Source organism: Pteronotus mesoamericanus, unplaced genomic scaffold (genome assembly GCF_021234165.1).
Source record: "Pteronotus mesoamericanus isolate MK-2021 breed Mesoamerican mustached bat unplaced genomic scaffold, CSHL_Meso_final contig_164, whole genome shotgun sequence".
Classification (NCBI taxonomy): Eukaryota; Metazoa; Chordata; class Mammalia; order Chiroptera; family Mormoopidae; genus Pteronotus; species Pteronotus mesoamericanus.
Window position 1 is genome coordinate 31,172,216 of NW_026555065.1, and position 23,840 is coordinate 31,196,055.

The window sequence follows — 23,840 nt, forward strand, 5'->3', positions numbered from 1 at the left end:
TACTATTCAGCAAAAGAAGCTATCCAAAAGTACCACATATAACTTGATTTCATGTACATAAAGTACAAAAACAAGCAAAATGAAACACTTTTGTTTAGGAATGTATATTTAGTTATTAAAATAAAGAAAAACAAAGAAATAGTTACCAAAAGGAAAAGAGAATGTTAACCCTTGGAGGAACAGAGAGGCAGAGGATAGTGATTAGAATGAGACATGGAGAGAAATCTGAAGGGCATCTTATTTCTTGACCTCAGTGGTAATTACTGTGGAATTTTATTTGTAGTGATTTCATAAGCTGTATATTTATATATTAAGCATATTTCTATACACTTCACAATAAGGAAACATCTCTGTTTATCTGTTGATATTCATTGACTTCTAGTGTTTTTATAGTCCAGCAACTTAGCCAGGACGGTATTTCAGGTTTAGACAAAAATAGTACTATTAACATATGTGTTATTGCATTCCCCATGGTGGATTCAATACATACCTGGGTCTCCATCTATCTATACACAATCATTCAATGTTTTGATGGTCTTTTTATAGGTCTCAAACCCATGAAAATCTCCAACAACTCCAGGACCATCACTGGCTTCATCCTCCTGGGCTTCCCTTGCTCCAGGGAGGACCAGGCTCTCCTCTTTGTGCTCTTCTCTGTTGTCTACCTCCTGACCCTCATGGGCAATGGTTCTATCATCTGTGCTGTGCGCTTGGACCACAGGCTCCACACCCCCATGTATATCCTGCTTGCCAACTTCTCCTTCTTAGAGATCTGCTATGTCACCTCCACTGTCCCCAACATGTTGGCCAACATTCTCTCTGACACCAAAGTCATCTCCTTCTCCGGGTGCTTTCTCCAGTTCTACTTTTTCTTCTCCTTGGGATCTACAGAATGCTTTTTCTTGGCTATTATGGCATTTGATCGATACCTGGCCATCTGCCGGCCCCTACACTATCCAACCATTATGACTGGACGTCTCTGCACCAATCTTGTGGTCAGCTGCTGGGTACTTGGATTCCTCTGGTTCTTGATCCCTATTATCATCATCTCCCAAATGTCCTTCTGTGGCTCCAGGATCATTGACCACTTCCTGTGTGATCCAGGTCCTCTATTGACCCTCACCTGTACCAGAATGCCTGTGATAGAGTTAACTAGTTCCACCTTAAGTTCTCTACTTTTATTTATTCCCTTTCTTTGTATCATGGTGTTCTATTCTCTGGTTCTACAAGCTGTATTGAGGGTTCCTACGACAACTGGACAAAGAAAGGCTTTCTCCACCTGTGGGTCCCATCTGGCTGTGGTTTCTCTTTTCTATGGCTCAGTAATGGTCATGTATGTGAGTCCAACATCAGAACATAAAGCTGGAATGCAGAAGATAATTACTTTGTTTTATTCTGTAGTTACTCCACTCATTAACCCTGTAATATACAGTCTGAGGAACAAAAATATGAAAGATGCTATAAAGAAGTTATTGCAGCCCTGGACAGTGTGGCTCAGTTGTTTGGAGCATCATCGCATAACTAAAGGGTTGCAGCCTCCATCCCTTGTCAGGAGACATACCTAGGTTTCAGGTTTGATCCCCAGCCCAGATGTATACAGGAAACAACCAATTGATGTTTCTCTCTCACACTAATGTTTCTCTCTCTCTTTTTCTTTCTAAAAGTAATGAAAAAGTGTCCTTGGGTGAGGAAAAAAATTTGGGGGGACATAAAAGTTTTGATTTAAAAGATTTTGTGGTAACCCTGGCTGTGTGGTTCAGTTGGTTGGAGCATTTTCTCATACACCAAGAGGTTGTGAGTTTGTCCCCTGCTCAGGGAACATAGTTAGATTGCAGGTTTGATCCCCAGTCACGCCATATGTGTGAGGCAACCAATCAATATTTCTCTCTCTTTCTCTCTCTCTCTCAAATAAGCATGTCCTCAGATGAGAATTTTTAAAAAATGATAAATTAAAAGATTTTGAGGGGCATAATCTGTCTGATTTCTTGCTTATAAAAAAACCACCAATTCACAAATTGTTCATGTTGTTTTTGAACTTCATACACCATAGTGTCTTTTTATTTCCTACAATTTATCAGGCTATAAAGGGATCTCAAAGATATACTCCATCCCCCTAACTTTACAAATGATAGAACTATACATAGGTTGAAAAATTGAGTTGAGTTTTTTGGGAAAATATAAATAAAAACAAATCTCCTGCCAGCCCCCCCAAAAAACTCTCCACAAAGGTATAAAAGAATAAAATAGTTTTATTATTGAATAAGCATGAAAACAATGGAAAATGTACATCACAGGCATTCCCCTAAGAGATGGCAAAGAGAGAAATAAATCTAATCCTTTTACAATACATAGCCAAGCAAATAAAATCTATTATATAGATTGTCTCAAGATAACCAATAACTGGTCCTCAAAAATGCTTAACACTATCATTCTATATTCACCTGGTAACTGAGATGACCACCTGTGTCTTCTTATTGGCTATACAAAGAAAAAATAAATACATCTGTACCAGTAGGGAGTAGTTTTGCAACTTGGAAGTTAGGCCATCAAACATAGGCTCCTACCTGCCTACAGAAACTGGGATACTGGGGTGCTATCTACCATAATGAATACATCTTAAAGAGACTTCCTGGGTTCTTGACAAAGACATTCCTGAGTCATAAAGCTGGCAAGAGGCTCATTACCTTTTAGAAAGACTGGAGAGCATTTCAAAGACAGAGAAAGAACTTAATAACAAATTTTCTTAGGTAAATGTTCTAAAAAAAAGGTTGGGAGAGGGGAAAGTCTCTCGTTTATTTTCAGTAGGTACAATTATTCCTCTTTTTATTTGTATTTGTCCTTACAAATTACACAAAGTTATAACCCTTGGGCAAAACCTAAAAGTTTCCTGAAAATCAAGATGGCAGAGGAGTAAGTGGAAAGCACACTGACCTCCTCCCAGGACCAACCTAGAATTACAACTCAACTGTGGAGAAATCACCTGCAACTAACAACTGAACAATAGCAAGAGAGGAGCCTATTACCTCAGAGACAGAAGAATCGGCTTTAGTGCAGTCTAACTAGTAAGGAGTGCATTAGAGACTCAAGAAGGCAGGCAGGAGCCCACAGTTGGCAGCACCAGAAGAATATTGAAATGGCCAGTTGGATCCCCCTGAGAAGAGCAGGGTATAAACCAAAAACAGGGATCTCTAGCCTACAGCCAGAGTCCAAAACGTACACAGAAAACAGCCAGCTGCAAAAAGCGGCAGGGCTGCTCTCTGCCAGAGACAGGTGGCTGGAGACGCAAAGAACCACTTGAAGGGCCAACACATAAATTTTTATTTGCAGACACTTATCCTAGTCTTCAAGAAAGACAGGGGCAGAGTGGCATAGAGACACCTGAAGAGGGACTGGGGAAGGAGACTCTGGGGAGAGAACTGAGAGAGTAGCTCATGGGATCCCAGGCTGATTCCTCCCCCATATGGCAACAGCATGAGAGGAACCAATAACCCTGCCCCCAGGAAGGACTCCACCTAACCCTGAGCTTTCTAAGTCGGCCTGCTGAGTACAGAGTGAGGAGATTAACAGCTAAAGGGGACAGCCACTATCAATAGGTTCCTGGAAGTCTGGAAAAGACTACCTAAATCAGACAGGGTCAACATCTGACATCATCAGTGGCAGATCCAGAAAGTAAAAACAGAGGTCTCCTACCATAGAAGTTCATACACAAAGTCAGGAAATCAACACAGATCAACTTAACAGGCAGAAGCAAAAAAAGAAGAGTCTCACAAATAATGGGAAATCAAAGAAATACCTCCAACTCAAAGGGAAAGGAGGAATCCCTATAAAGAGAACTAAATGAAATAGAGTCAAGTAAGCTATGAGATATTGAGTTCCAAACAATAGTTCTAAGGAAGCTCAATGAGCTCAGTGAGCTCAGAGAGAATTACAAAAAACTACAGGGAAACTACGAGGAACTTACTACAAACTATATCAGCATGAAGAAGGACATAGAAACTATCAATAAGAGAGAAGAGGAAATGAAGAATACAATTTCTGAATTAAAGAACACAGTAGAAGGAATCAAAAGCCAGCTAGATGAAGGAGAAGATCAAATCAGTGAGCTGGAAGACAAGGTAGACAAAAGCTCCCAGAAAGAGCAAGAAAAGGAAAAAAGACTCAAAAAGAATGAAGAGGCATTTAGAGAACTGCAGGACAACCTGAAACATAATAATATCCATATAATAGGGATACCAGAAGGACAAGAAGAGGAGCAAGGGATAGAGAAGCTGTTTGAAAAGTAATGATGAAAAACTTCCCTCATTGGAGGAGAGAAAAAGTCACACAAGTCCAGGAAGCACAGAGGATCCCATTCAGGAGGAACCCAATGAGGCCCACTCCAAGACACATCATCATTAAAATGAGAAATATCAAAGACAAACAGAGAATCCTAAAGCAAGCAAGGGAGAAACAGGTGGTAACATACAAGGGCATCCCAACGGCTAGCAGATGACTTCTCAACAGAAACACTGCAAGCCAGAAGGGAATGGCAAGAAAAATTCCAAGTACTGAAAAGTAAAGGCCTGCAACTAAGACTGCTGTACCCAGCAAGGCTCTCAGTTAAAATAGAAGGCAAAATAAGGAATTTCCCAGACAAAAGAAGGTTGAAAGAATACACCTCTACCAAACCAGCACCACAAAATATGCTAAAGGAACTGCTTTAAGATGAAGAAAAAGAGTCTGTGAATACCCAGTTCCTTTCACAGTCGCCAATACTTGATTTACCAATATTTTTTAATATGTATTAATCTGATTGTGACAATGATGTTATTTTGATTTTTCCTTTGCTATTTGATGAAACTGGACATATTTTTGTATATTTCTTGCCTATTTCTATTATTTTTTAAAAGCTTTAAATGACATTTTTATATTCTTTAGCCATTTTTTTATTAAATGTTTGTAGAATATTTCTCTAAAAAAACCTCATTAACCCTTTTTTAGATGTGTTGCAAATACTTTCCTATTCCATTATTTGGCATTGAACTTTTTTATATGTATATTACTGTACAGTCTTAAATGTTTAATATAGTCATATTGTCAATATTTTACCTAATAGCTTCTGGGTTTGAATATTTTACTTCAGGGTAAGAAAAATATTAGTTTGTATTTTATCCTAAAGTTCCTTAGTTTCTACATATTGATTTTTAACTCACCTGAATATTTCTTATATAATGTTTGAAATAGGGTTCTATATTGCTTTTTTCAAGTAGTAGTGGTCCATGTACCTTATTTGTTGAATAAGCGTTATTTTCCCCATTTTGAAATATCATATTGAATCATATATTACATTGTTAGAAAGATATATACATTTGTTTCTGGAATGCTCATTTTATTTCACTGATATACTTGATTATATCTGTGCTGGTGTCATGTTCGTTTAATTGCTGAGACTTTATAATCGTCTTAAACTTTTTAATATTTTCTAATTAACTTTGACAATTAAAAAAGAAATAAAATCAATCTGTATTGAAAGAATTAGATAGGGAAAAATAGATGGTACTCCTACCTTTTGCGACAACATGGATGGAACTGGAGCATATTAAGCTAACTGAAATAAGCCAGTTGATGAAAGGCAAATACCACATGATCTCACCCATAAGTGGATTCCATTCAACAAAATAAACTAACAAACAAAATAAACCACAGGCATAAAAACATGGAGCAGACTGAAAGTGACCAGAGGAGATGGGGAAAGAGGACAATGGTGGAAAGAAGGGGAAGGAACTAGACAATGAACATGTATGAATGTCCCATGGAGATGGACATGAGAATGGGAATTGACTGTGGAAGTGGGGGGTGAGGGTGGAATGGGTGGTGGGAGGTAAAGGGGGGAAAATTGAGACAAGTGTAATAGAATAAACATGATTCATAAATTTTTTAAAAATGTGAAAAATAATTCTAAAGAAATATCACAATGTGTATATATATTACTGAAGAAGTTTTCACATTTTACTTCAGTGATGTATCCACGTGAAATATGTTTGGGTCATTAATAGGCCTTTATATTTAGAATATAACTCTCCTCCTATCCTAAGGTAAATGCCCTTTAGAGTTCCAAAATTCTTATTCAGTAAATAATTTTATAAAACAACTTATTCATGGAAATTTTTCCATATTATTCTTCTAAAATATTCATGTTAATTTCCACATGACAAATTCTTTGTATATGTGGACAATGTTTTAAAGTTCTTTGCATTTATTTACTTTTTAATTTTCATATTCAATCACAACCCAGAAGGGTAGTTGATACACAGCAAATGTTGATTAACTAGCTGTTACAGATTTCTATATACTTGGACAAAAACCACAAAAGACCTGCTGTGGTTTAAGAGCTGATTCTAAAAGTGATCTTGACCTTAATTTTTGCCCAGTGAGACTTGTGTTGGACTTCTGATCTCTAGAACAAAAAAATAATAAATCTGTGTTATATTAAGAAGATAAAAGTTATCTTGCACTAAAAACAAAAGCTCTTAATCTCTTGCTAAATATGAGTAATCTGACTGTTTTGGATGCTAAATAGACTTTCATATAAGGGGAAGGGTCAAGTCAAGGAACATGTATAAAGGACCCATGGACAGGACAATGTGGGGAGGATAGAATGGGGGGGTGGCAGGGCAGGGAAGAGTAATGGGGGGAATGGGGACAACTGTAATTTAGCAACAATAAAAACATTTTTAAAGCTAAACCACTCCTTCAAGAACATGTAACCAACAGAACTCTACAAAAAAGTAAATTTCTACTTTAAAAATAATTTTGATACCTGAAAATAAAACTGAATGCTGTGCTGCATAAATGAATTACAGAATAGAGTAAGAAACTCTGAGTCTAAAATATTGAATACTCATCAGTGTGATCAAATGTTTTTGCTTGTTTTCAAATTCTGTCTTATTGATTATGTTATCACAGTTGCCTGATATTTCCCCTTTTGCCCCACTCCACACAACACACTCCCACTCCCTCAGGTAACCCCCCCCCCAACTATTGTTCATGTCCATGGATCATGCATGTAAGTTCTTTGGCTACTCCATTTCCTATACTGAACTTCAAATACCCATGGCTATTCTGTAATTGCATGTTCTTACTTCTTAACCCCCTACCTCTTCACCCATTCTCCCACACCCCCTCCCATCTGGTGTCATAGGGAGTGCCTCTTGGGGCACTCCTGGATCTGAGGGTTACTGTCCAGAGCCAGCTGAGGAGGGAGCTGGGCTCTGAATCCTGCAGAGCCCGTCCTGGGGTTGTCATGGAGAGAGGGAATAAACACGAATCATCTCAAACACTTCTCTGTTTGCCAGGAAAGGGGAAGTGACTCTTCCTTCTAGTGGGGAAGGCTCTGAGTCCCCATGTCCAAAGGCTTTTATTGAGAACCATATGCACAGAGGTATGGCTGCAAAGCTCATCAATCAAGGTCAAAAGGCTATGTTTACAGAAAACAAATAGAGATCATAGATAACACTTGAAGGAACACAAGAGATTGCCTCAAGTCACGGTCTATGAATAATGTAAATCTCTTTCCCAGTATGAGCTGGTTATCATAACTTTTGAGGGAAGAACAAAGCATGCTTCAAGGAACTTACTTCTAGATCTGGTTTCCCCCTGGGAACTGCCCGATCCAATTTAGGGCTGTACTTGCCTTTAGTATTGTTTCAAGCCTGAGCCAGGCAGGCAGGGAAGAACCACCAAGAGATAAGGATACTTCTTTCAGGTAGAATGAGGGCCCCAGCCATGTCCAAGCTGAGCTGAGGGGTGCAGGCTCTTTTGCCCTCTCTCCATGTCCCCCAAGTTCTTGACCTGCTACCTATATCGGCTGTGCCTGGCTTAGGTTGTCTCTCCTCTTGAGATATCTTACCCATCATTAACTACCAACCATCATAGGGCCAAGCAGGGTGATGTGAGGGGCCTCTGCCAGGGAGACTGATTTCGTCTCCTCGGTGGCCTGTTTTCCCAAGGCCCCCTTGATTATTTACAGCCTTGAGGCCCTGTCGCCTGTTGGTGGGGCTACAGTCCCTGAAACCAGACAGGGCATTTCCCAACACTATAGTCCAGCTGTAATTTCGATGTGATTGTGTGAAGAGGTGATCCATGTCTGCCTACACTGCCATCTTGAGTGGAAGTTCCTATTTGCTTGTTTTTATTAGGAGAATAAAATAAATTAGTTTCAGACATTATCCAGAGCTTATTGGTGAACACTAACATGAGTGGCTGCTCTTTAATAATTTAGTTTCATAATTAGCATAAAGAAAAAAAAAACTTTCCCACAACCTAATCTCTTCCAGCTAGTATGACCAATGAAAAGGAGACAGCAGAATTAGGTAAAGCAAAAATGTTTTGTACTTTCTCCTAAAAAGCAGGAGAGGTGAAAAATATAAAGAATATGTATAGATGAGATAGAGATATTCCTAAAGAACTAATTTGTTGTTGGTGTTTCTTGTTTCACAGACTTTTATAATTCACCTTTCCAAAGAGAGTGAATAGTAATCTTTTAAAAAACCATTATAATGAATATCACCCATCTGACAAAATTAATATTTAAGTTGTCTAAAAGTTCAACTGAGGAAAAAAGTGTAACTTGTTTAAAACTTGAAAAAAATTTTCTCATCTCAGCAATGTTACTTGCTTAGTAAATGGTGGTTAGGCCATAATGTACTTGCCCATGTCTTTGTTGGTTGTAGCATGGGGAGACAGAGTGTGTAGCAGGGAGCGCAGCACTCCCAGATCTGAGGGTTACCATCCAGGGACAGCTGAGATGGGACTGGGGACTCTGAATCCTGCAGAGCCCATTCTGAGGGTGTCACGGATGTGGGGAATAAACACAAGTCATTGTAAACATTTCTCTGTTTGCCTGGAGAGGAGATATGGCACATCCCTCTAGTGGGGAAGGCCCAGAGTGCCTTTGTTCAAAGACTTTTATTGAAAGGGTTATCAGTGGGGCTAGGTAACAGGAATGCACACGTTATCTCATTACATCAGTATGTTAATATTCGCAGAGAATAGATGATGCTTTGAAGAAAACAAATGGCAGGAACACACCAATTTACATGGGTCTGAGAGGAGACTAGTAAACAAAAGAGACGACTATACATGAGAGCATAGTAAAAACAAGAGTGTCTAACGGTATAGGGTTAGGGTCTGTGAATAATGTAAATTTCCTTCCCAGCATGAGTTGGCTATAGCTTCTGAGGGAAGGACAAAGCACACTTTAAAGAATTTACTTTTAGGCCTGATTTCCCTGGGAACCTCCAGATCTGGTTTAGGATTGTCTCCAGTATTGTTTTGAGCCTGAGCCAGGCAGGGGGAGGGAGCTGCCAAGAGACAAGGAGACTTCTTTTGTATAGAATGAGGACTCTGGCCATATCCAAGCTGAGCCGATGGGTGGGGGCTTTTTTGACCTTTCTCCGTGCCCCCCAATTTCTTGTCTGCTGCCAATACCTGATCAATATCTGTCTTAGGTTGCCATCTCTAATGAAATAACTTACCTTTCATGGATTACCAACCATCACAGGGCAAAGCAGAGAGGCAGGAGCTATGCCCCTGCCAGGGGGAACAGGCTATGTCTCCTCAGGGGCCTGTTTCTCCAAGGCCTCCCTGATTGTTTCCAGCCTTGGAGCCCTCTTGCCTGTTGGTGGGGTTACAGTTCCTGAAACCAGACAAGGCATTTCCCAACAGTTGATCTCCACAGAAGTAAATCCTGAGACCAGTGTAGTTTACAGTGTTTGGGTAATAAAGGAAACATTGACAGAAAAGAAACAAAGAAGGGACATCTTCTAACAAGCAGTTCATTTTCAAACCAGCTACCACTGCAGATAACTGGAGCTAATTCCTCTGGAGTACAGCAGGGTAGTCAAGCAGACATCCCAGGGTTATCCTGCTATAAGGGCAAGGGAGCTGGGATACTGATATCCCAATTCCCATCTCTCTCTTATTGAGAGCTTCTGGGTAATGAGGAGGTCATTAACTTCCCAGCTCTCTGGCCTGGAAGAATGAAGAACAGGCAGGCAAAGCAGGCTATGCATAAATGTTCTTTGGTTAATCCCTTCACCATCATTAGTCCCATCTCTCCACCAACTTTCTGGCAGCTCTCAATCTGTTTCCTGTACCTAAGCTTCTGTTATTATTTTGTTAGTTTATTGTGTTCATTAGATTCCACATACAAGTGAGGTCATGTTGTATTTCTTTCACTGACTGGCTTAATTCACTTAGCATAATATTTTCCAGGTCCAATCATGCTGTTGCAATATGTAAGAGTTTCTTCTTTTTTACTGCTGTGTAGTATTCCATTGTGTAAATGTATCATAGCTTTTTTAATCCACTAAGTGATAGGCACTTAGGCTGTAGACAAATCTTGTCTCTTGTAAATAGTGGTGCTATATCACTATTTAGTGGGGTGTATGTGTGTGTGTGTGTGTTTGTGTGTGTGTGTATAACTGGTGTTTAGGGATCCCTAGGATATATTTCTAGAACTGGAATCACTGGGTCAAAAGGGTGTTCCATCTTTAATTTTTTGAGGAAAACTCCATACTGTCTCCTACCAACAATGCACTAGGGTTCCCTTTTCTCCACATTCTTGCCATTTGTTTATTGATTTATTGATGCTAGTCATTTTGACAGATATAAAGTGATATCTCATTGAGGTTTTGATTTGTATTTCTCTGATTATTAGTGATACTGAGCATTTTTCCACATGTCTGTGGGTCATCTGTATGTCCTCCTTGGAGAAGTGTCTGTTCAGGTCCTTTGCCCATTTCTTAATTGAGCTGCCTTCTTAGTGTTGAGTTGTATTAATTCTTTGTATATTTTGGAGATTAAAGCCTTATCAGGTGTATCACTGGCAAAAATGTTCTCCCATACAGAGGGTCCTGTATTCATCTTGCTAAGGATATCTTTAGCTGTGCAGAAAGAAGCTTTTTAATTTGATATAGTCTCATTTGTTTATTTTCTCCATTGTTTCCAGTGCCTTAGGAGATATATTGGCAAAAATATTGATACATGGGATATCTGAGATTTTACTGCCTATGTTTTCTTCTAGAATTTTTAGACTTTGTGAGTTACATTTGTCTTTTATCCATTTTGAATTTATTTTTGTGGATAGTGTAAGTTGGAGATCTAGTTTCTTTTTTGTTTTACATGTACCAGTCCAGTTTTCCCAACACCATTTATTGAAGAGACTGTCTTTGCTCCATTGTATGGTCTTGCCTCCCTTGTCTTATATCAATTGACCATAAACACAGGAGTTTATTCCTGGGCTCTCTGTTCTGTCCCATTGATCTATATGTCTCTTCTTATGCAAGTGCCAGGCTTTTTTTATTACAGTGGCCTCATAGTATAGTTTGATATCAGGAGTTGTAATGCCTCCAGCATTGTTGTTTTTTTTCTTCACAAGATTATGGAAGCTATTGGGGGTCTTTTTTTAGTTACATATAAATTTTTGGAATATTTGAAGCCTGGATGTTCCAGCCAAGATGGAGTGTAGGTAGATACACTTTGCCTCCTTGCACAATCAAAAGAAAAACAACAACAAATTTTAAAACAAAAAACAACCAGAAATGCCAGAAAATCAAACTGTACGGAAGCCTGACAACCAAAGAACTAAAGAAGAAACACTCATCCAGACCAGTAGGAGGGGCAAAGACGGGCAGTCAGGGTGGAAAGAACACACGGCAAGGCGGCAGCTGAAGGACTTGGTGGGTAAGGCAGCTCCTGGAAAACCAGGTAGTCTCACATTTGTGTACAGATAAACCATGAGGAACACCTGGAGAGTGAGACAGACTGAGCAATCCAGAGTTCCAGTGCAGGAAAAGAAAGCCTCAAAACTTCTGTCTATAAAAATATGTGGGGGTTGTGGCAGCAGAAGAAACTCCCAACCTCCCAGGAGAGTCCGTTGGAGAGACCACAGGATCCTAGAATGTACACAAACCCATCCACCCAGGAAGCAGCCTCAGAAGGGCCCAATTTGCTTGTGGCTGATGGGGGAAGTGACTGAAAGCTGGCCAAGAGCCAAGCAAGTGGCATTGTTCCCTCTCAGACAACTCCCCAACACACAGCGTCACACACAGTGACCTGGCTTGCCTCACCTGGCCAAACACCTAAGGATCTGCCTCTCCCAATGTAACAGGCATACTGAGACAAAGAAATATGGCCCAAATGAAAGAACAGATCAAAGTTCCAAAAATAGAACTAAGTGATAAACAGATAGCCAACCTATCAGATGCATAGTTCAAAACACTAATAATCTGGATACTCACTGAATTAGTTGAGTATGGTTGCAAAATTGAAGAAAAAGTGAAGGCTATACAAAGCGAAATGAAGAAAAATATACAGGAAACCAATAGTGAAGGGAATGAAACTGGGACTCAAATCAATAATTTGGGATAGAAGGAAGAAATAAACACTCAACCAGAACAGAATAAAGAAACAAGAATTAAAAAAAAAAAAAAAAGGAGAGGCTTAGGAACCTCTGGGACAACTTTAAATGTTTCAATACCCAAATCATAGGGGTGCCAGAAGGAGAAGAGGAAGAGCAAGAAATTGAGAACTTATTTGAAAAAATAATGAAGGAAAACTTCCCCAATCTGGCAAAGGAAGTAGGCTTCCAGGAGATTCAGGAAGCTCAGAGAGTCTGAAACAATTTGGACCCAAGGAAGCACACACCAGGAACATCACAATTACACTACCCAAGATTAAAGATAAGGAGAGAATCTTAAAAGCAGCAAAAGAAAAGGAGACACTGACTTACAGAAGAGTTCCCATAAGATTATCAGCTGATTTCTCAAAAGAAACCTTGCAGGCAAGAAGCGGCTGGAAAGAAGTATTCAAAGTCATGAAAGGCAAGGACCTACATCCAAGATTAGTCTATCTAGGCAAGCTATCATTGAGAATGGAAGGGCAGACAAAGTGCTTCCCAGATAAGGTAAAGTTGAAGGAGTTCATTATCACCAAACTCTTATTATTTGAAATGTTAAAGGGACTTATCTAAGGAAAAGAAGATCAAAACTATGAACAGTAAAATGACAACAAACTCACAACTATCAACAACTGAACCTAAAAAGAAAAACAAAAACAAAGTAAGCAAACAACTAGAACAGGAACAGAATCATAGAAATGGAAATCAGAGGGGAGGGGAAAGGGAAAGAATAGGGGGAAAGGTACAGGGAATAAGCAGCATAAATAGTAGGTACAAAATAGGGAAGGGGAGGTTAAGAATAGTATAGGAAATGGAGAAGCCAAAGAACTTAGATGTATGACCCATGGACATGAACTAAGTTGGGGGTAATGCTGGGGGTAAGGGTGGTACAGGGTGGAGGGGAATAAAGGGGAGAAAAAATATGGGACAACTGTAATAGCAAAATCAATAAAATATATATCAAAAAATTTTTAAATAATAAACTTTTGGAATATTTGTTCTAGTACTGTGAAATATGTCATAGGTATTTTAATTAGAGTTGCATTGAGAGTATATAGACTGCTTTAAGTAGAATGGTCACTTTAATGATGTTAATGTTCAAATCCATGAACACGGTATATGCTTCCACTTATTTGTATCTTTCTCAAAGTCTTTCTTCAGTGGCCTACAGCTTTCCAAGTACAAGTCTTTTACCTCTTTGGTTAAGTTTATTTCTAGGTACCTTGTTTTTTTTTGTTGTTGTTGTTACAATAGTAAATGGAATTGTTTTCTTAGTTTCTCTTTCTGATAGCTCATTAATGGTGTATAAAAATGCCATTGATTTCTGGGTATTAATTTTGTATCCTGCTACTTTGCTGAATTCATTTATTAGGTTTAGTAGTTTTTTGGTGGTGTCTCTAGGATTTTCTATATACAATATTATGTCATCCGAGACTAATGACAGCTTTACTTTTTCCTTTCCATTTTGGATACCTTTTATTTCTTATTCTTGTTGATCACTGTGGTGATCAGAAGTATGAACAGAAGAATGAACATACTTCCAGAACTCTGTTGAATAAGAGTGGTGAAAGCAGACATCCCTGTCTTGTTCCTGATCTTAAGGGGAATGCTTGTACTTTACAGTTAATTTCTCCTACAGTTGAGAAATTACTGAGACAAAGAAATATGGCCTACAGTTGAGAATGATGTTAGCTGTAGGTTTTTTCATATATGACCTTTATTACATTGAGGTATGATCGCTCTGCTCACAATTTGCTAAGAGTTTTTATCACAAATGGGTGCTGAATTTTTTTAATGCTTTTTCTTCATCTATTGATATGATCATGTGATTTTTATCTTTTGTTTTGTTTATGTGATGTATTGCATTTATTGATTTGTGAATATTGTACCAACCTTGCATACCTGGGACAAATCCCACTTGATCATGATGTATGATCTTAAAAATAAAATAATTCTCCTGATTTTTCACAATGGGTTTGCTGCCAGAACACAGGTGTTGAGAAAACCACCACTAAATCAAAGCCAAAATGGGAAAAGAAAAGACTCACATCAACATTGTCATCATTGGACACATAGATTCCGGCAAGTCTACCACTACTGGCCATCTGATCTACAAATGTGGCGGGATCGACAAGAGAACCATCGAAAAATGTGAGGAGGTCGCTGAGATGGGGAAGGGCTCCTTCAAGTATTCCTGAGTCTTGGATAAACTGAAAGCTGAACGTGAGCATGGTATCACCATTGATATCTCCCTATGAAAATCCGAAACCAGCAAGTATTACCATCATTGATGCCCCAGGACACAGAGATTTTATCAAAAACATGATTACAGGTACATCTCAGGCTGATTATGCTGTCCTGATTGTTGCTGCTGACGTTGGTGAGTTTGATCTCCAAGAATGGGCAGACCCGTGAGCATGCCCTTTTGGCTTACACACTGGGTGTGAAACAGCTGATTGTTGGTGTTGACAAAATGGATTCCACTGAGCCTCCCTACAGCCAGAAGAGATATGAGGAAATTGTTAAAGAAGTCAGCACCTACATTAAGAAAATTGGCTACAACCCTGACACAGTAGCATTTGTGCCAATTTCTGGCTGGAATGGCGACAGCATGCTGGAGCTAAGTGCTAACGTGCCTTGGTTCAAGGGATGGAAAGTCACCCGCAAAGATGGCAGTGCCGGTGGAACCACACTGCTTGAAGCTCTGGATTGCACCCTGCCACCAACTCGTCCAACTGACAAGCCCCTGTATCTGCTCCCTCCAGGACGTCTACAAAATTTGTGGAATTGGTACTGTCCCTTTGGGCCGAGTGGGGACTGGTGTACTCAAACCTGGCATGGTGGTCACCTTTGCTCCATTCAATGTTACAACTGAAGTCAAGTCTGTTGAAATGCACCATGAAGCTCTGAGTGAAGCTCTTCCTGGGGTCAATGTGGGCTTCGATGTCAAGAACGTGTCTGTCAAAGATGTTCATCGTGGCAATGTGGCTGGTGACAGCAAAAATGGCCCACCAATGGAAGCAGCTGGCTTCACAGCTCAGGTGATTATCCTCAACCATCCTGGCCAAATCAGTGCTGGTTATGCACCTGTTCTGGATTGGCACACAGCTCATATTGCTTACAAATTTGCTGAGCTATAGGAGAAGATTGATCATTGTTCTGGGAAAAAGCTGGAAGATGACCTGAAGTTTTTGAAATCCGATCATGCTGCCATCATTGATATGGTTCCTGGCAAGCCCATGAGTGTTGAAAGCTTCTCTGACTATCCCCCTCTGGGCTGTTTTGCCATTTGTGACATGAGACAGACAGTTGCTGTTGGTGTCATCAAAGCATTGAACAAGAAGGCAGCTGGAGCTGGTAAAGTCACCAAGTCTGCCCAGAAATCTCAGAAGACTAAATGAATATTATCCTCAACACCTCCCACCCCAGTCTTAATCAGTGGTAGAAGAACGGTCTCAGAACTGTTTGTTTCAATTGGCCACTTAAGTTTAATAGTAAAGGACTGGTTAATGATTACAATGCATCTTAGAACCTTCAGAAAGAAAGGAGAATGTTTTGTGGACCAATTGGTTTTTTGTGTGTGGCAGCTTTTAAGTTATTAGTTTTTAAAATCAGTACTTTTTAATCGAAACAACTTGACCAAAATCTGTCACAGAATTTTGAGACCCATTAAAACAAAGTTTAATGAGAAAAAAATAATAATTCTCCAGTTCTATCCATACTGTCACAAAATGTAGGAGTTCCTTTTTTCTTTCTGCTACACAATATTGCATTGCATAAATATACCACAGTTTTTTGATCCACTCATTTACTGATGGGCACTTAAGGTCTTTCCAGCACCTGGCTATTGTAAAAAAGCGCTGCTGTGAACATAGGGATGCATAAGAGAAATAAGCCAGTTGGTGAAAGACAAATACCATATGATCTCACCTATAAGAAGAATCTAATGAACAAAATAGAACCACAGGCATGGAAATATGGAACTGACTGACAGTGACAAAGGGAGATGGGGGGGATAATGGTGGAGAGAAGGGGAAGGGACTAGTCAAAGAACATGTATGAATTACTCATGGACATGGACACAAGTGTGAGAATTGACTGTGGGAGTGGGGGGAAAGGATGGGATGAGCAGGGCAAAGATGGGAAAATTGGGACAACTGTAACAGAATAACAATAAAGATGATTAAAAAATAAAATAATTCTCATGCCAGACAGACATATTTTTGGGTGACCAATTTACTTCCCTACATTTGGTTTTGCTTCCCTAGGACTGGTCCCTTGGATATCTGGTAGGTACTCTGAGTCAGCTTGGAGACTGATTAGATCTCAAGCTGTCCCTGAGAAGTTTGGGGCTGGAAAAGGTAATATTTTCCTACTCTTACTGGAAAACAAAGGTCTCCCGAGAAGGTAGGCCCCAGGGAAAGGGAAGAACTAACACAGAACAGTCTACTGACACTGTTCTCCTTCTAGAAGTGGTAAGTTGATCCTCATGGAGCAGGGCTCAATCCCTAGAGGCTCTGCTTATAATTGGCCCATCCTCCAGAAAACACTGAGAGATCTTCACCCTGTCGCTACTCTTTCACTCATTTATAGCTATTGTAGAGGAAACCACCTCTCCTCCCAGGAAGATCAGACACTGTCAGAAACTTCAGGTTTGGATTCTCCTCTCATTCATGAAAGGATATGATGTAATGCTTGCATAAGAAAATAAATATTAAAGAGCCAGAGAAGCCTCTACCCTCTAAATAAGACTCCTCTTCACTTTGCTTCAGCTATATATTATATGGCTAACAATTTCTAAGTGCGATTGTGTATCAGGTTGTAGACTACTTCCACATTCAGAGTCCCCACTGTTTTGGTTAAAGTGTTTCTGTGTCCATTTCACAGTTAAGGAACTGAGAAACAGTTTATATGATTAAAAAAGTTTCCACAATTGGCCAAGTGTGACCTGTAATTCAAGCCATAGGCACTTTTCTCCAAATCCTTTGTTCTTCCACTATGTTTTAGCTGCCTACTACTTCTCATAAATGGGAAAGCTGTTATTTTTAAGGGATTTGCAGAAATGGAATAGGTGTAAAAACCTCCTGTGCAAACCAAATGAAGAAGGTAGATGTGCTGCTATGAGAGCAGGTCAACCGTACTTTCACATCATTGTGCCTTCTTGGGCCAGCTTAGGGGAAAATGTAAAATATCAGAAAAATACCTTTCTCTCATATATTATGACTAACCTAGACTAAATCTGCTCCATTCTCCAAGATATAATGGGAGTGAGGATGTTATTTGTTTTGTGGCTTTGTTAAGTAACTCAGTCCAAGTATCCTATATACATAAACATGGCTTTGACACCATTCTATCCATATTCATGCTCTGCCACAGTGCTTTCTGCAGCTGTTTCAGAACTGTCACTTTGGACAGCTCCAGCTTACTCTTGTGCCAAGTAAATACCGCTGCTGTTCTCTGTATACAGGAGCCACGTAATAAAAGGTGAGTAACAATGCTTGTTAAAAATGTGTTTTCGCCCACTGTCAATTTAGTTAGGTCAAGCATAAAATGGTGAGGGCACACAGAGAATCATTTTTCACACCCTATTTCTTTTCGAGGGCAGCTTTGTCAAACTCTCAGAGGTAAAGAACTACCAAGAAGGAGTTGACCTGAAACTTTGGCTTCATGTGTAGGTGACAACTAGCCAACTGATGTTTTCATCTGAGAGAGGAAATGTAACTAAAATCACCTCTATCTATAGTCTTGAAATCATGTGTACTTGCAGTATACTTGCAATAGGGGTAAGCATAATGAAAAGTGATCAAAAAAATCATACAATCCTATTCCATTTTCATATAAAGAAAACAAAGCTTGTGGAGATTTGAACGCCCAACTAGAGCCATTGAGCAAATTTGTTGCAATGCTGAATCTAGAATTTCCATCCTGCTCTGTCTCCTACTTCAACATCCAGAGCTGTGGGACCATAATTATCTCTAGCAGTCAAGGAGGTAATATCTGAGTGGTGTGGGACATGTTCTACCTCCAAGAACATTCAGTCTCTTATTACTTCTTTTCAGTGGAATTCCTCTGAAGTCTGGGTCAACACTGGTAGCTTCATGTCACCTGGAGCCTTTCTTATACATTTCATTTCTGAAAATTTCATGTCACACGTTTTTTGAAGTTCAAATGAAGTAACAGGCAAATATCTATTATCTATCTATATTCTCTGTAACAGTGTAGACAATTATTTCTTTGACAAATATTTACAAAATTCCTACTATCTTTCTCAGACTGTCTTGGGCACTGAGGATAAAAAGTGAACATGAAAGACAGCAAGACAAAGACCCTGAGTCAGGAAAGGATTTGACTGTCGTTGTTGTTGTTTTTTTAAATGAATGACCATTTTATATTATTTATTTTTATTTTTGATTGTTCAGTTACGGTAGTCCTGCCCTTTTCCCCATTGCTCTCCCCTGCCCTCCCCCCATCCCCACAGTCAATCCCCCTCATTGTCCATGCCCATGGGTCCTCTATTCATGTTCCTTGGCTTGCCCCTTCTCCTTCTTTCCCCTATTATCCCCTTTCCCCCTCCCCTCTGGTCACTGTCAGTCTGTTCATTGTATCCATGCCTCTGGTTCTACTTTGCTCATTTGTTTGTTTTGATCTTTAGGTTTCACTTATGAGTGAGATCATATGGTATTTGTCTTTCACCACCTGGCTTGTTTCACTTAGCATAATACTCTCCAGTTCCATCCATGCTATTATGAAGAGTAGGAGTTCCTTCCTTCTTTCTTCTGCATAGTATTACATTGTGTGGATGTGCCAGTTTTTTGATCCACTCATTTACTGATGGGCACTTAGCTGTTTCCAGTGTTTCAATATTGTAAATAGCCCTGCTATGAACATTGGGGTGCATAGGTTCTTTTGAATTGGTGATTCAGGATTCTTCAGGTATAATCCCAGCAGTGGAATCACTGAATCTAAAGGCAGTTCCATCTTAAGTTTTTTGAAGAAATTCCATAACGTTTTCCACAGTGGCTGTACCAGTCTGCATTCCCACCAACAGTGTAATAGTGTAAAAGTGTTCCCTTTTCTCCACAACCTCACCAGCACTTATCGTTTGTTGATTTATTAATGATGGCCATTCTGACTGGTATGAAGTGGTATCTCATTGTGGTTTTAATTTGCATTTCTCTGATGGCTAGTGATGGTGAGTATCCTTTCATATATCTCCGGGCCCTGTGTATGTTCTCCTTGGAGAAGTGTGTGTTCAGGTCCTTTGCCCATTTTTTAATTGGATTGTTGATCTTCCTGGTGTGGAGTCGTGTGCATTCCTTATATATTTTGGAGATCAAACCCTTGTTCGAGGTGTCAGTGGTAAACATATTTTCCAATACAGTTGGTTCCCTTTCCATTTTTTTGATGTTTTCTTTAGCTGTGCAGAAGCCTTTTAGCTTGATGTAGTCCCATTTGTTTTTTCTTCCCTTTATATCCCTTGCCCTAGGAGATGTATCAGTGAAATTATTGTTGCATGAAATATCTGATATTTTCCTACCTTTATTCTCCTTTAGGGTTTTTATGGTATCATGACTTATAGTTAAGTCTTTTATCCATTTTGAGTTTATTTTGGTGTATAATGTAAATTGGTGGCCTAGTTTCTTTTTTTTTTTTTTTTTTTTTTTTTTTTTGCTTGTACTTGTCCAGATCTCCTAATATTGGCTGTTTCTTAAAACCAAAAGAAGAAGAATATTACATAAATGAAGTATTATGTGGAGGAGGGAAGGAGTGTGTGTGTGTGTGTGTGTGTGTGTGTGTGTGTGTGTAAAGACAGAGAGAGAAAGAGGTAAATCCTGATGGCTTTGGAAATTTATTTTTTGTAATATAGCAGAACTCTTGTCCAACAGGTCTGTTAGCTCACAACAGGCTGATTGCAACTGCTGATCTATCTCTAGAGGTCTCCTCCCTTTCAAAGAGTGTTACTTGCCAGAGCAAGGAGCTTCCATTGTTTCACAATTAAATACGTGGTCCTTGATTTGCTGTCCCTATAAATGTGTAAGGCGGAGCTCAGCAAACTATAGCCAGTGGATTAAATTGGACCTGCTCCCTAGTTTTGTACAGCCAGTGTACTAAAAACTTTTACATTTTAAATTTAAATTTAAAAAGCAATATAAGATTAACTTTCTGTGACACATGTAAGTTATATGAAATTCAAATTTCAGTGGACATAAAGTTTTATTGGAACACAGCCACATGCATTCATTTGTCTATGGCTGCTTTCACACAACAGCAGAGGTAAGTAGTTATGGCAGAGACACAAAGACTATACAGTCTACAAGCCTAAGAAAATGTTTGCTGACCCTTTAGGAAATTACAGAAGTGGGTCCCCCTCTACTTAAATGCTGACTAGTATGAGTGTAATCCAAATATACACAGCTCCCAGTGGAATCAGCATGGCACAGGTGTTGGTATGCACCCTGCTACCCCTCTGCTTGTTGAACATTATTTTATATTTGCTGTGTGTATATTAGTGACGTGTAAGAGAGAGAGAGACAGAGACAGAGAGAGACAGAGAGTGTTTCATTAATAGAAGCATAAGGTGAGGTTGGAGATGTTAGAGGAATCAAATCAAAGACCCAAGTTGGAAAACTAATTGAAGTCTCTATGCAAGCGAATAGACAGATCTGATTTTCTTTTTCTTTCCTTCATTTACTTATTTATTTATTTATTTATTCATATTCTATTACAATTGTCCCAGGTTTCCCCCCTTTGCTCTCCCCGACTAAGCCCACCCCCTGCTCCCACAGTCAAACCCCACACTGTTTGTTCATGTCCATGGGTCATTCATACATGTTCTTTAACTAGTCTCTTCCCCTTCTTTCCGTCATTATCCTCTTCTCTCCTCCCCTCTGTCCATTGTTAGTCTATAATGTTTCCATGCCTCTTGTTCTATTTCACTTGTTAGTTTATTTGATTGATTAGATTCCTCTTATAAGTAAGATCATATGGTATTTGTCTTTTAGTGATTGGCTTATTTCACTTAGCATAATAGTCTCCAGTTCCAAACATGCTGTTGCAAAAGGTAGGAATCCTGAAACACCAATTCAAAAGAACTTAGGCACCGTTATTTTCATGCAGTGCTATTTACAATAGAAAAGTTCTGGAAACAACCTAAGTGCCCATCAGTAGACGAGTGTATCAAATAACTGGTACATTTCCTGATCTTTATACCAGGGGGTTTCATGCACAGGTGATGTCCACCTTGTGTGGATTAAGTGACAGCATTCCAGAGGGTCATGTGCAGACATGACAATGGATGAAAGGGTGAGGAGATGAAGATTCTGAAATTTACTTCTGATGAACCAGGGATGAACCTGTCTCTTGGATTACTAGTTAGAATTCAGACACTTGTCCTTAGACCCATTGATGATGGTGAAATTAAGACTGAAGCGCAGATGTTGACCAGTTTTATGGAAAGTTTGATCCACCAGCCCCAGTAGGGGAGATTATTTAAGTGATTTACTCACTCTGTAAGCAATGGATGAAGAAAAGTGATGCTGCTCATATCAATTTTGGTTCTACTTATTTTCTTTTATTTCATATTAGTGATCAGCATCAAGGTTTTCCATAATGATATTTCCATAATTTTAATAAAACTACTCAACAATCTCTACCTACATCTTCACCGAAGCAGATTTATTCAAAGAAAAGAAAAAAGAAAAACTGGTACATTTATACAATGGAATACTACGCAGCAGAAAGAAAGAAGGAATGATATTCTTTTTCAAGGAGTGACTCTGGCTGTGGCAGGGATGTCTGGTAATAGAGAGATAAGGGTGGAAACAGTGGTTGAGGGGAGAAAAGGTAGTAGCTTAAACTACAGATGAGTGTGCAGACATGAAATACTACGGAGACAAACTAACAGAAATTGCTATTAAAGTAGATGTGAGGGTAAAGGAAAGCGAGAAAATGGTGCATCGAAATAAATTCAACCAGAAAAAAAAAAGGAATTCTTAAACATTTGATCCAAGGGATCAATTATTAGATTTTTGAGCAGATATTTACTCCTAAAATAAAATTTTAGGAACATCAACAAACAACCTTAGCCAAAATACCTAATCATTTTTAGTAACAACTGTTTTTAATTGATCATAATAAAAGTACCTTGCTCTAAATTAATGCTACACTTAAAGACTTAACCTTTTTAGAATCTATCAAGGACATCTACACATAGAAGAATTCATCTTTTGTGTTCATGTTTTTATTCATTAGCAATCAATGTGCTCATGTGACTCCAATGTAACTTTGAAAACACACTGCAAATGCCAGGGTATGTTGCAAAAAGGCTAAATACCTAATGTCCTTGAGCTGGTATAGAGTGACTTTTTAAAAAATGTGAGATTCTTCTGCTGCCTGCTTTTGACACCCCCTTATAAAGATAAATATGTGGTCTCGGGTATTTATTGGGTCCCAATACAAATGACTAAAAGCAAATAAGAAAAAGACTTACAGAAAATAGAAGATCATGGTGCAGCTATAAGAGCCTATCTCCACATCTCCCACAGAAAGTGAAGCCTATTAACCCTATTCCAACTGTATACATTAAAATAGTCTGCAGATCTGTGGAGGAGATTTTATTGGCCCCAAGCATCCATTATGCAGTAGAAATTAGGAAATCCTGAGTTTAAAATGACCCAGAATGGATTTTAAAATATTATATATTTTGTTATAATTATTCCCCTAGGCTCCTCACCTCTGACAAAATTGGAATCCTCCCCCAACACAAAACTCTAAGCACCCACACCTATGCTTGAATACCCCTAGTAAAAAATTATTAGACTCACTGGGACTGGCACCAAATTTCAAAAATCTAAACATGAATTTGACATAGAAGAAAGTATAGGGGACACAGGCTTTCTTTATGCTGATTTATACATGTATTTACAGAGGGTTCTAATTGATTCTAAGGCTTAAGTACATGATTGTTTGACAATAGTATTCTAACTCACTTGGAACAAAAGAAAGTTATTATGCAGATATTCAGTCTTTAAAAGCCACTCTTTCTTGAGATGCTCCCAAGCAGTTAGTGAGGGATGGAGCAAAGTTTTAGCTTTCCACTCCCTACAAATCCACTGCTATTTAGAATTCCATGTTATTAATAATATCCACAGTTTGTATTATTGGAATAGAATTATATATATAACTGAAGACTGGAAAAATTCATATCTCATTTCCAGGTAAGCACAGACCTATTTCAACATTAATAATTCTTTCACCTTGGTCTATGATTGCTGTTTTAACATAGCAGAAACTAAGGCTAATTTCCTCTGGTTGATTTCAATGTTTTACACATGAAATCAGTGTATAATATTATTCAATTAATAAGTTAATCATTTAATTTGAAATAAGGCCAGTTTTAAAA

At 38.9% G+C, this 23,840-nt stretch overlaps 1 protein-coding gene and 1 pseudogene across 1 annotated transcript; both read left to right on the forward strand.

The window, feature by feature from the left end:
- Nucleotides 1–554: 554 nt before the first annotated feature.
- On the forward strand, nt 555–1,565 carry LOC129064103 (olfactory receptor 11G2-like). The gene has a single exon (XM_054565181.1). It carries the CDS (start codon nt 558–560, stop codon nt 1,563–1,565), a length of 1,008 nt encoding a protein of 335 aa, XP_054421156.1. The 5' UTR covers nt 555–557.
- A 12,887-nt stretch (nt 1,566–14,452) lies between these two features.
- LOC129064104 (elongation factor 1-alpha 1-like) lies at nt 14,453–15,840 on the forward strand (annotated as a pseudogene).
- The last annotated feature ends 8,000 nt before the right edge of the window (nt 15,841–23,840 follow it).